Here is a 13,519-nt window from a genome sequence, read left to right as displayed (position 1 = left end):
GACGGCTGGGCAGCCGGGAAACGTGCGCGGAACCACCGAGACGTCGGCTCCAGAGTCCACTTTGAAGACGAGAGGGTTCCCGTTGACACGCACCTCAACGTACCGCCCGTTGCGGGCCACCGCCGCGACGGAGTGGAGCTCGACGGATCCGAGGCGCTTCCCTGAGCGACATACCGCCGCGAAGTGGCCTCGCTTCTTGCAGTGGTTACAGACCGCTTTGGCCGCTGGACAGTCAGACCGTCGGTGAAACTCGTGACCGCAAAATCCGCATTGCCTACTTAGGCCTAGGCCGCATTTCAAAGCCTCGCCAGCTCTGTTGCTCGAGTGCGAACCGTCGGGTCGGTCACGTGACGCAAAGTCAGCAAAGTTGCCAGAGTCCCGTCTATTGCGTCGTCCGCGTGCACGCTGCGCGGGTTTACGCGAAGTCGCCGCGTCCACGTGAGCTGCCGTAAGCGGTTGCCCAGCGGTGAGGGACAGGCGTTGTCTTTCGCGTTCGGCGTCTTCGTGCTGACGAGCTTGCACGAGTGCGTCGTCCAGGGAAAGGCTCGGAGTGCGGCACAGCTTGTCTGAAAGGCGAGAATCCGCCAAACCCACGACGAAACGGTCGCGAACAAGACGCTCTTCAACGGCAGGTGACGGGTAGTTACACTTGCGTACCATGTTCCGAAGGGCCGTGAAGAAACTGTCGACGGTTTCGCCTGTATCTTGCGTCCGCTTGTGGAACCGAGAGCTCTCGTACACCTCGTTTACGGGGTGCACGAAGTAGCTTGTGAGCCGCCGGGTGACTTCCGCGTAGGACTTGTACGCTTCTTCATCGGACATGAGAGAACTGAGGACAATGCGTGCACGGGGGCCCATACAGTAGAGGAGAGTCCTAACCCTCGTCTCGTCCGGGGCTGCGTGCATGCCGGTGGCGAAGGCATAGTCCTCAAATTGCCGTAACCAGGGCAGCCACTCGCCGACATCGTCGAAGGGGAACGGAGCGGGACTCCGGAGACTGGCGGCAGCGAGAGCAGGAACTGGAGCGTCTTTGTTAGCCATGGCAAGTCGCGGGAACCACGCATCCCACTTCTGACACCATGTGGTGGGAGGGTTCGAGCCGAGGCGGCCGAGGAGGCAGGCTGAAGCCCGAGGGCCGCGGAGTAAAGACACACGCTCCGAGTCCCCAGCAGAAGTGCCCCCCGTTTATTCACAGCACAGCCTTTATATGCTACATCCTATAGAGGGCGCCTCATAATCGGCTTAGCACTCGCGCCCTCTACAGTGTCCGGTTTTTTTTTTTCTTAGCTGTTTAAAAAATTACGGCAGAACCCATATCATGAATCCTGACGTTAATGCGATTAGCATTGAAGCAATTGAGGGACGCACCATTTTGACAAACTTAGAAACGTGTCTGCAACCAGGGTCCTCTCTCACGCTTCCCACCACACACGCTGCGCCATCTAGCTTCGACGCTACCAAGTCCACGCATGGCGCAGGTTAGGTTTCGCTGAGTATCGCAGAAATCTTAAAAGATTTTTTTTGTCATTGAAGTACGCCACATACACAGTGGCATATAATCAGTTGGATGGATGGACGGACGGACGGACGGATTCAAAGTGTCTGAAGTTGGCAAAGAAATCTTTGCACTAATGTTGCTGACGGCTCATTTGTAGTAGGGATAAGTATTTTGCTTCCAGTGGATGTTGGAATATATTGTAAATGCCCAAAATGGCCTAAATTGCAGTAGGTTTGGAAAGGCGACAAGGAAGGTGGTGCATTTCAAGGCCTAAAGAATGATGAAACTAGGACACAGCGGCCTGATACGCTTGTACTGCGTCACAGTCCCGTCTAAATCTGTAAAGTCACTTGTTTCGAAGAGGACGATATTTGTGTAGAGCCGTTAGTCCGAGGAAGTGTCGGTAGATTTCTTGGCAAAGCCACAGAGGCAGATATCCATGAGGTAAATTGTATAAATTACGGGTGAATGCAAACATAAATGAAATGAACTACAAGTGCGTGCAATTGGTTCTCCATGTTCACCATTGTAAGCAACTTGAAACCCGATGAGGACCACCAAACAAGGACACAGGACGACGAGCACTGCCTAACAACCGAAATGTGATTCATTAACGCGAGAATATGAATATGGCCTTGGAACAAGTAAAACGAAATTGTTCAGGCACAACTTGCCTGCTTCAGCATAATTGTACAATTTTTTTTAATGTTCACTGCTCGCACAGGGCCGCTACCTGGCGTCACCTGAGCGAATGCGAGTGGCCAAGGCCTTGCTGGGATCCCCGCACTACCTGCTCACCATTTGCGCCTGCATCTTCCATTTGGCAGAACTGGAAGTATGCCTCGTCATCTGCAGGAGGGTCCTAACCGGTAAGCCTGTTACAAAGTCCCGAGTGGTGTCCCCTCCCGTGCGGCGCATCGCTCTCACCATCACACCCACGGTGGCTCATGAAGTGGCTATGGCTTTCTCCTCGTGAGCACGCTTAGATTGCCCGTGATGGCGGCTGCTACATTCCGATGGGCGCGAACTGTAAAATATGCCCATGAGGTTTAGGCAGACGTTGAAGAGCGCCATGTGGTGAAAGCTACTCCGCAGCCCTATACTGCGTCGTATTTCATAGCCTGAGGGTTGGTTCGAGTCATTTAGCCCTACGGATCAATCAGTTAAGCATGTCACAAGAGCCTACTGCACTGGAGCAGGCTTTTGCTTGATCGGAGAGGAATTTACTGTAATACAGATTTGATGGAGCTTTTTACACTACTAGAGATCTGTGCTGTGTTGTTCTTTGTGGTCATTATTCTAGTATTTGTGTTCTTGCATCGGTCGTATTTGCTTTACTTACGGTGAATACCCAGTTGGTTTACAAATGGTAAAGACTTATACAAGCCCCCTTGTCAGCAAAGGTGGAACATGTTTGCAGGGAGGAGGAAAGAAAGGGAGAAGGCAGGGATGTTCACCAGAAATGCGTCTGGTTGGCTGCCCTGCGCTGGGGGACGAGAAACAGGGAATTGAAAGATGAGATAGGCATGGGGGGACAAGTAACACGAGTAAAGAGGACGGCTGCATGCCTACTGATATTCTGTATCCCATACATTTAGAGATGTTTTATCATGGTAAACTAGCGTCACTGCAATGGTTGTATGTTCCACCACTTCAGCAACTAACTTGCATAAACTTCAGCGACGGCTATTATACACTTCCTATTCCTGGATTTCTGGAAGCAGAGCTGTTTAACTGTTCCTATGACGCTCAGCCGCTGCAGCTTCGGTGTTAATCTTCTTCGGTTCCCAAATAAAATAGTGCTAAACTTTGTTTGTATGGATATCTGCGGCCTAAAGAACATTTGTTACTTCGCGGGACATCTTGCATACTGCCAGACTTGCCAGTCCACAGTCAACTCTATTGATTACGAATATCGAGACCTAGTGCCTCGCTGCACTCTGGTGATCATGTCCAACGAAAGTGTTCTTAAAATTATCTCACCCGCCGTAGTCACCGAATGAAGAAATAAGGCAAACAACCATGTTATGTTAACGCAGCAGAAGTTCTGTGCCATTGCACAAGACAATCGTATTGCGGCCATTGATGCATTTCATGCGCGTTCTGCTCCGCAACATGAGAATCAGTCTGCGCAGAGAGCGGGAAAAATGCTGTACACGTTGAGTATAATGTCTGAGGCTCTACAGTAAAGCCACGTTCTGCCAGAAGTGGTCGTTTCGTGAGAATGTCCAGAGCACGTTTGCCTGTCAGTGGAACGCCGCAGGGCATAAGTCCCGCATGTCCGACATTCAACGGTTCGTATTCGCGATTCAATTTTCCCCCAGTATTGTCATTGTGAGCCCAACCTGTCAGTTATGCATGAGGCTGTCCAGTTTTGAATGGTTTACGCCTTCCACGAACGGGGATTTGCAGCATGGTCATTGTTTTCATGTACCGAGGCTTGGCCTATGTTCAACCCCCCGTGTCACCGGACCGTGAAAACAATACGTGTGTCTACCTCTGAAGAAGAGTAAGGTCGCATTCACAGTACTGGGAGCCTACGTATCACCGTCAAGCAGACTGCACTGTGGGTTTTTACGGGGAAGTTTGACGTCTCCACAGCCGTGGGGGATGAGTTTACATTTTATATTAAATTTCATTCTAATCTATTTAAGTGCTTTCATTTTCACTTACATGAAAGGAAGAAGCATTCACGAAACTGCGCTCCCCGTAAGTTTTTCAGCCCGAGAAAACTATACGAGGACTGAAGAGAAAACCACGCGACACCAGCGCTGTTCGTGCACTGGTGTCGTTCGCTGCGCTTGCTGCTCGTGCTACTAGTGTGCATCTTTGCTTGAGATGTTGTCCTTAGCCTTTTCCTCAAATAAAACCTCGTGTAGATTTTTCGCGCAGAAAAGTTAGCGATGCACCTCTACCAACTTGCTCAGTTCACTCTACTTCTAAGCTTAATACGTTCTTCTTGCGCTATGTACGAAAACATGGGAACATTCACTAAACGCTGCTACATTTAGTAGCTTGAAGGAGTTTAGGCTCTCTCGAAATGAGGGCAACGGACCATCTACAGACAATTCTAAGATATAAAGCTATATTAAATAATTGAAACTTCATGGTAAGTAAGACGGAGGTTCAGTAAAAAGAAAAAAAGTAAACAGGATCACTGTAACCTACAAATAATATGCACAGCTTTCCTAGCATTTGAACAAACCTAACAAAGGTCAACCAAGAAAATATAATGCAAGGACAATGTGCATAGGCCTGTGGCTTGGGGGCACTTGTGACAAATTCTTTGTAACAAGCGAAGGAGGTAAATCCGCTTTTTTCATTGTGCCTATTCACCACGAACATATCTCGTAGCTGGTATTTTGGTGTCGTTGTTATGTCGATACCTTTATTGCGAAATTCATTTACCAAGGTAGCAAGGTGAAAACATAGCATATGCTTTCCATATTCGCATGTCAGTGATTCACGACCCATCATTCAGGACTGCGTGTAGCACGGGTATTATCATTAATTTCAAGACAAGGGTTTCTAAGGTGTTTTTTTTCTTTTCATTTTGAATAGACTAGCAAGATACTTTATAAACCCAAAATGAGACCACAGTTACACTGTGCATTTTTAAACAAGTCAGTAGTATGAGAAAGACAAAGCCCTTTACCCGCTAATCGAGTGAAACACTTTTGCCAAATAATGCCAATCATTACCTCTCGGGAAGCTCCAAGATCAACTCGAGGGGAAGAACACCCTTTGCCTCTCAACAAAGAATACCCTTGATCGAATCCCGGCCGCGGCGGCCGCATTTCGATGGAGGCGAAATGCAAAAACGCCCGTGTGCTTACGTTGTAGGGCACGTTAAAGAGCCCCAGGTGGTCAAAATTATTCCGGAGCCCTCCACTACGGCGTGCCTCATAATCAGAGCTGGTTTTGGCACGTAAAACCCCAGAAAGAAGAAGAAGAAGTTTTAAATGTGATCTACAACGTTCACATTTTGGCCAATATTTAAAACGTGAGACTAATTAACTGACTTTGCAAAACAACATAAAAACACCGCATACTAGGAAACGTGATCATCAACACCACTGAGTTGGTGTGAACCTGCTAGCACACTCCGTCGTTTTTATAACATTGGCTACATTTAGCTGGGACACTCTGTATATAGAACTGCTCGTGGTCTTCATACGACCCCTGGATAGTATCACCCATAATTCCCTGTCTCTCTATCCTCAATCTAGGGAGATCAACGCCACAGATTCTTTCTGTTGGAGGATTGCCGGCGAAGTAAGTTCCTCTGGAACGGACGCCGCTACGTACGGAATGAAGAATAAGGGCGCAGTGGCAGTGGTGTGCGACCGCCGTGGCCACGTCACCTCCAGTGCATCGACCCGCCCCTGCACGATCACGGAAGCCGAAGAGCTGGCCATCGCGTTAGCCATCTGCGAAGGCCAACACGCAAACAAACCACTGAGGATCCTCACGGATTCCCAGCAGGCCTGCCGCAACTTCCTACAGGGAAGAATCGCGAGACCTGCGGCACAAGTCCAAACCATCATTTGGATACCGGGCCACGCTGCCCTCACGGGTAACCTTTATGCCGACAGAGCAGCTCGAGAATTTGCACATAACCGAGCATTCATCACGCCGACTGCAGATGACCCTGACCAGTGGCGCACCGACGGGGGAGGGGGGGGATTCGGGGGTTGTAACACCCCCCCCCCCCCTGAGGCCGACTTAACCCCCCCTTTTGTTTAACCCCTTTTCTTTCCTTACGCATTTGAGTACTGCAACTAAGATGTAAGATGCGCAATCGTCTGCACACTCGCAAAAAGCGCATTTTTTGACAGTTTCCCGTGAAGAAATCGAAATTAGTGCTGTTTAGGTGGTATTGGCAAACTGTCAACCCCCCCCCCCCTGGCAGAGACCCTGGGTGCGCTACTGACCCTGACCCAGTTGACCCCGAGTATTCAGCAATCCTGAACTACCACAGAGGGAGTCGCTTGCGATATCCCCCACCCCATCGAATACTAAAGACAGAGGATGCCGCTGCCTGGCGTAGGCTCCAGACAGGCACTTACACGAACTTACACATATTACATCGCCTGCACCCCACAGCCTACAAGGACGAATGCCCGTGGCGTGGGGCCACACAAACCCTATCCCACATTACGTGGGAGTGCATGCTACACAACATAGAACACCATGACACGAACACCACGAGGGAGCAATGGGAGGCACTGCTGTCCACCTCGGCCCTCGACGACCAGCTCAAGCTGATCCAGTGAGCAGAGAAGATTTAAAGAGCCAGCGGAGCCCTGTACCAGGGGCCCCGACCATTAGCGATGCCCCATCGAGGCAAGATAAAACCCTACCTTTGTAATAAAGTTTATCTATCTATATATCTATCTCTGGAACGAGGACACCCGACCATGTACCGTTCTCAAGTGAACCCAGCATGGAGTGCCCATTTTCCATGAACGAACTAGAAGCTACGCTTTGTTTATACCGGCGTTTCTCAGCGCCAGGATCCATGTGAAGCACAAGTGCCCCCAAATTCATTTCCAACTCTGGATCAGTGGAACTGATTTTACAGACAAGGCTGCTCGAGCGACACATCAAGAAGACCACATCATTCCCATTTCGCTCTCCTGGACAGACGCTGCAACGAAGCTTCGCCACCTGGTACGCACACTTTCATTAGCAAAGTGGTATATCTCTAATATATGGCGCACCAGACAACACAAATTAAACTTCTCATTGCAACTCCTAACTACACCTTGAAGCCATCGACGTAAGTCGTCGCTTCTGTGTCGGCTGTGGTTGGAAGTTTCCTTCACGAAGACTTACACTGATTGCAATGACCGACAGTGCTACAAAGATAAGAACCTTATGTAAACTTATGAATCTTATGTAAACTTAAGGAAACCTTTCGGTAACGCCCTTGCAACGGGGTCTTCAACAAAATAAAATGAAATGAAATGCACCGAGCATTTATTGTGCCACTGTCATCAATTTGAATCACAAAGACGCTCTCCAACCTAGTCAAGCCCGTCTGACCATGGCCGTCAGCATCGCCAATGTAGGACACTGCGACGATTTGGTTTGACACTGCGACAATTCGTGGAGGCGATACTCGAACACTTTCGCCATCGCTCCATTGACCCGCCAGTCAGTGAAGGCACTTCTGAGCTTCTTAATGGCATTTGGCCTGTGTGAACGCCTATATCTGCGTGACGCCGTTCACACGCGTGCACAAATTTACTGCGTCCTACCTTACCCCCTCGCTCTCTCCCATCTTCCTTTTCCCGTTTTCCTTTCCCCGGCTTAGAATAGCCAACCGGTCGCTTTTTGTTTATAAATACTCTTGCCTTCCGCCTGTTCGCTTCGCCTTTCTCTCTCAGCACAAAGCTTTAGTCATCTTTTTAAATGTTTCTTGCCGCTTAAAAGAAGGAAGGAAAGAGTGGAGAAGGCAGGGAGGTTAACCAGTTAAGCACAACCGGTTTGATACCCTACACATGGGAGCGGGATGAGGGTGAATGAAAGAGGGGGAGGGGAGAGAGCACATAACACAGCACACACATCGTCAGTCACAGTCCGTCATTCTTGCGTGGTACATGACATCACTGTCACAGCCGCTTGTCCAAGCCCGTTTCTTTTAAAAACCTGAGCAGTGCCTTCATCGCTTTCAGCTGCGATGTCTTCTGTCGACGACACGTGAGAATCGTTTCAATTAACATTGACCTATTGTCGAGGTGCACTAGAACGGACGCCAGGGACTGTCTCGGAACAATATATTCAGGACATTTGCATAGAATGTTGTCTAGCGTCTCCTCGCAAAGACTGCAGGCATGGCAAAAAAAACGTTGTCGGCCATTCCAGTGAGAAATGGATAAGATTTCGTGAATGCCACCCCTAGCCATAAGCGATAAAGCATAGTGGCCTCTCTTCGGCAGAGTCCAGTTGGCATACAGAGATGCATCAAAGAGGACAGGTGGTATTGACGATTGCTCCGGTTGGTCTGGCTGCTTGGTGTGCACCATAGAGAGAGCGTGATCTCCTGTGCCAGCACTCGAAGTCTGCTAGCTGCGTCGAACCGTGAAAATTGCATGAGCTCTTCCTGTGTGTCTTCAAGTGCCCGAGCGGCATTATCGGCGTCTTCGTTCCCTATGACGCCACAGTGACAGAAACGTCACGTGGTGCCCTTTCTCATGGGATGTATGGAGTAGGTATCTAATATCGAATACTAGCTGTTCGTATGGACCGCGACGCAGAACTGATAGCACAGATTCTACGGCTGCCTTTGAGTCACTGAGGATTGACCATTGTCGAGGTGGTTCCCGATTGACGAAACAAAGTGCAGCGCGAAGAGAAGCTAGTTCCGCAGATGTCGATGTCGTTGGGTAGTCAGTACTGAAGCTGGTGGTTATAGCTCTTGCTGGGACAACCACAGCACCGGACGAACACTGGATGTTTGTGGAACCATCAGTATAAATATGTGCACTGTCCGCATAACTCTCGTGTAGAAGAAGCAGAGACAGTTGTTTCAGCACAGGTGACGACAGCTCAGATTTTTTCTTGATTCCTGGTACACTGAGATGTACTGGGGGGCTAATAAGACACCAAGGGGATATCGATGGTTTAGACGCAGCGGTGAAGCCCGAGGTAAGTTTGTCGTTGTATTTGATAATAGTTTTAGAGAACGATGCTTGGCGCCTGTCTGATTGTAGTGTTGCAAGGTGGTGATAGGGGGCACGTGCAAAATGTCTGATGTGCGTCCTCAGGGCTTCCACCGTAATGTGAGTTTGCATCGGATGGTCCCGAGCAATCGCAATAATTGCCCCTGTTGACGTGCATCTGGGCAAACAAAGGCAAACTCTGAGTGCTTGAGCTTGTGCTGCCTGCAGAACATGATTATTTGTCTTGCCGCTTAAAAGTTATACAAGCAGCCATTGTTCTAACGTGGTTGTTTTTCTTGTATATTTCCAGGTTTTCCTTTCCCCATGGTTCCAATTTTGGTTTCCCTCTACAGCATATGCAATGTTGCCATGGACGTGGCCGAGTGGGAAGCCTCGGGCATTGCCAAACAGAAACAAGCTTCGTCATGAGCTGCCGAACCGCACCAAGTTCCGGAACAGTCTCGAATTGCATCAATCGCTTCTTTTACATCATTGTTTATTGAGTTTCCTTCAACATTGTTTATTATATTTTACGGCAAAGCTGTATTAAAGCAGTTGGTCAACGGTTTTGTGCTGTGCTCATGGTGGCGGTAACGCGTGGAGGCGCATTGGGTATTGATGAGACATAGGCACATTACACAGAGTGGAGCAGCTTTAGTATTTCCGGCTTCGCATACAGGAACTAGTGTTCCGAAAGACTCGGGTGTAGCACAGTGTTTGCCCGTGATTCAGTGAAGCGTTGGCCAAGTCCTAGGTCGGTTTCGGTTAGGCACAAGCCATGCTTCTACAGGACTTACGAAGGGTTTGAGAACTCTCCTACACAACTCCACTCTGCATTTTATGGTTGACTTGTTCGCTTCGATATACGTCTGAGAAGGTTGTAATTTGTTGGTGGTGTTCTTTTTTTGAAATATAATATTTTTTCCACAAACTTCGGCTTTTTTATGGCTTTACCACGGCCTGTGGTGCAGAGCAATATCGTCAGCATCAGGACCATGCCTAGTACGCCATAATGGGCGATTCAGCAGTTGATTAGAGCCACGGTGTACAGAGCCATGCCTTGTGAAGACCTGAAGGAGCGCGTCATCGCTTATATGGATGGCTCCGTAACCAGCAGCAGCGCTTTCCTCACCCTCGCCGTCCCAATTCATCCGCTTCAATGAATCGGCCAACAGCATTTTGCATAGCTCGGCTCTTCGACGACTGCGGAGCTAGGAGGCATAAGTCTGGGACTGTGCCTGCTTCTCAAAGGGACGTCGTCACCTGTGAAATGGGCTTTAGTGTGTGAGACTCGCGCATAGAATTGAGTCGCGTGCAGACGAGTAGCCGCGTGACATCGTTTGTGCGAGACATGGCGACTTGCACGTGGCTTATGCATTGCAGCACTCGTCAAGAGAGGCACGTCCCTTCGTCTCCAGTGCGTACCGAGGCACTGCGGCATTCCCGGTAATGCGCGAGTGGACCAGCTTGCCGCCAAGGCTCCACAGTAACTACCTAGTGATCGCCCACTTTCTCTCGAGGAGACACGCCTGCTCATTCGGGCGCGTGTCGCCACACCGCATCCGGACCCTCAAGTCGCACGCGGGCACTGAATTCCCCCAATAATAAGCACGGAATCCCTAACATGGCCTTCGGCGGTTCTGCACTATGTCCACTTCGGCTGCGTGGGGACTGCGGCGTGCAAGGACTCGCCTTGGACTTGCCCCATCGGATTTGAGCTACTACTGCGCACAAGCGGATGTGTTTGCACCATTGATGCTTCGCAGCACCACATATTTAGCAGCCCGTCGAACGCTTTTGGATATATACCACGCCCTTGGCCTTTCGCTCGACAGCGTTAAATGCCTCCTCTGGTCACGTGGAGGGCGTGGATCGATCCGCGTTCGAAATCAGGCATATTGTAGCCTGGCCAACTTTATTGACCCGTGAGCATTGACGACGTGCGTGATGTACTCGAGCTAGCAGGATTCGCGCCCACAAGTTGACCGACGCAGCACTGTTCGTTTGCTTTGCACATACCTACTGAGCATGTTTAGCTTTCGCATAGCAGCTTATGCCGGAAGAGCTGTCAGCTCCGAGCTGTATATCAGGCGTCCTATTAACGCGAAAACGTTAAGGGCCCCGTGTCGCAAGAAATCCGGTGTCGGCGTCGGCGGCGTTTTTCGCTAGAGAAACTCATCCCGTATATTTTCAGATATATGCATATGCCACGCCTTGCTATATCACATGCGGTGTTTATATTGCCACACCATTCTATGCTCATACCTTGTCTTACATTCTTCACAAAGTTATTCCTCGGAATTTTGAGAACGACAGCCCACAGATAAATGTCATGAAACAAGACACCGACAGCGAATGCCTTTTATGTTAAATCTTCTCAGATTGAAATAATAAAAGTACGAAACAATACCAGAAACCTGAAAATGATGTAATTGTTTGGGCGCGGCTTTGCACGACCTCCAGGATCAGCCCACGCAAGAGGCCGCGTTCCTAACAGTAAGCTCGCCTTCTTGCATAGCGTATACCACCAGCTAGTGTTTGTAAGGGTGCGGTCTCTTCAGGGTCGTCCCGAGCATACCTCCTTGTACTTTTTTGCACGACCAATAAAAGTTTTCACCACCACCGCCGGCGTTTCCCGGTAAACATTACGGTTACGGGTACATAAGCTGCAGTTGCCGGGAAGCGTGATAAGCAGTTAGGGATATTTTAATGCTGTCGCGTTCCACTCTTAAAGGCGAAGCTTAAGCATTCTCCAATTTTTTTTTTCATCCTTCCCGTTCCTTCAAGTTCTGCATCATACAGCTCACCGGTAATCAGGTGTTAGCACAGGGCTGTACTGGGTGTCCCAGCTAACGTTAGCCAAGCTCTTATAAATAAAATATTGAATATACGTGGACGCAACCAATGGTTTTCTCTCAGCAGTGACGCACCTCACCAGGAGGAATCTTTTTTCATAATTGAAGTATGGGTAATTAGATTATATTAATTACCGAACTTTTAAATTACTGAATTGAGGGCGCGAATTTTGATAGAAAATTAATAAATGTGTTTTAGAACACCCGATTCAGTTGTTTTCAGTACGCTATTTCTGGCGTGATTATTTTCTCCGCATTTAAAAAAAAAAACGCGCGATACATGAAAATAGCAGCCTGATTACGCGTCCGCGCGCATTGACACCAGGGATCGCAGGCGTTATATTGTAGAATTAACTCTGCTCAATGCATTTGCCTTAATCCGCAACGCAGCTGCGCACTGCATTCGTTTCGCGCTTCGCGCGAAGCGAATGCTCACAGTTCGGCTCGCAGTTTGCGGTGACCAACGCCAATACCGATGCCTCGCCGCTTTCACGTGGCAGCCGAGCCAGGAATTGAGCAGAGTTAATTCTTCCGAGTAACGCCTGGGACCGCTGGTGTCGCAGCGCGCAGAAGCGGCTATGTTCATATTTCGCGCGTTTACCTTTTAACGCAGAAAACATAATTAGGCGAGACTTAGCGCACTAAAGATTACTGAATCTGGTGTTGTAAAACACTATTATTACTTTTCTACCCAAATCCGCAGTTAAGTAATTAGAAATTTCGTTATTTATTATCATCTACTTATCGACACTTTAATTATGAAAACAGATCCTCTTCGTACGATACGTCACCTGCTGACAGAATACCATTGCTTGTATCCTCATATATTCTGTTTTTATGTTTAGGTGCTTGGCTAACGTTAGCTAGGACACCCTGTATAGATATTGCGCAATCAGCAGGCTTTCCTCTTCTCTGTCAAGCAACTCCCAGCTCTCTCAACGCAGTCGTTCGCGCTAGAATTAACTTGAAGTACTTTTCAGAACGTTATGGGCTTGCGTGCCATAACGTGTCTGGTCACACTGCTGGTTTCCTTCAGTGCTCGAGAGTTGACACTGACACTGTTCACGAAGGGATCGTAAGCATTCCCTTGCGACTACAGCTTCACTGCTGGCAAAGTGAATTCAAGACAACGGTATAACTATAACCACAAGCTGTTGTACTGCGCAAGGAATTTTCGTAGTGTAAAAAGGCACATACGTAAAGCGTCCTGATACGCAGTGGCCATAAGCCTCTCTGATTCCACATTTGACGCGCTGTCGCCTCTGCCACAACTGTAGCAACGGCGACGCCCGACGAGAACGCTTGATCTATCGTCGTTGCGACAGCTGCGTAAACGCAAGAGTCGTAAAAGGTCGCATGAAACATCTGTCGCGGTACATCAGATGCGAGGAGACCTTAACCTATCACCTTTAATATACGCCTGCAAACTCTTCTGCTATGAAGAAGCAGCGTCTGCATGGTGTTTTTCTTCTCAAAAACATTGTAAGGAACCTGGTGGA

General features: G+C 48.9%; 2 protein-coding genes across 4 annotated transcripts in view; both read left to right on the top strand.

The window, feature by feature from the left end:
• The window catches only part of LOC119458140 (protein-cysteine N-palmitoyltransferase Rasp-like), a 183,122-nt gene that overhangs the window by 31,048 nt on the left and 138,555 nt on the right, over nt 1–13,519 (top strand). The window lies entirely within an intron of this gene.
• The window catches only part of LOC119458141 (protein-cysteine N-palmitoyltransferase HHAT-like), a 107,403-nt gene that overhangs the window by 21,245 nt on the left and 72,639 nt on the right, over nt 1–13,519 (top strand). The window contains exons 7-8 of one of the 2 annotated variants that reach the window (XM_049670792.1): nt 2,223–2,367; nt 9,476–12,257. The exons of the other annotated variant lie outside the window; for it this stretch is intronic. Of the exons in view, the coding sequence (XP_049526749.1) occupies nt 2,223–2,367; nt 9,476–9,594 (264 nt within the window). The 3' untranslated portion in view covers nt 9,595–12,257. Of the gene's footprint in view, nt 1–2,222; nt 2,368–9,475; nt 12,258–13,519 lie in introns of those variants that run through there. 2 annotated transcript variants of the gene reach the window in all.

The sequence above is a fragment of the Dermacentor silvarum genome, chromosome 7 (assembly GCF_013339745.2).
Source record: "Dermacentor silvarum isolate Dsil-2018 chromosome 7, BIME_Dsil_1.4, whole genome shotgun sequence".
In the NCBI taxonomy this organism is placed as follows: Eukaryota; Metazoa; Arthropoda; class Arachnida; order Ixodida; family Ixodidae; genus Dermacentor; species Dermacentor silvarum.
Note: the sequence above shows the minus strand (reverse complement) of the source record. Positions and strands in the feature narration are given on the sequence as shown.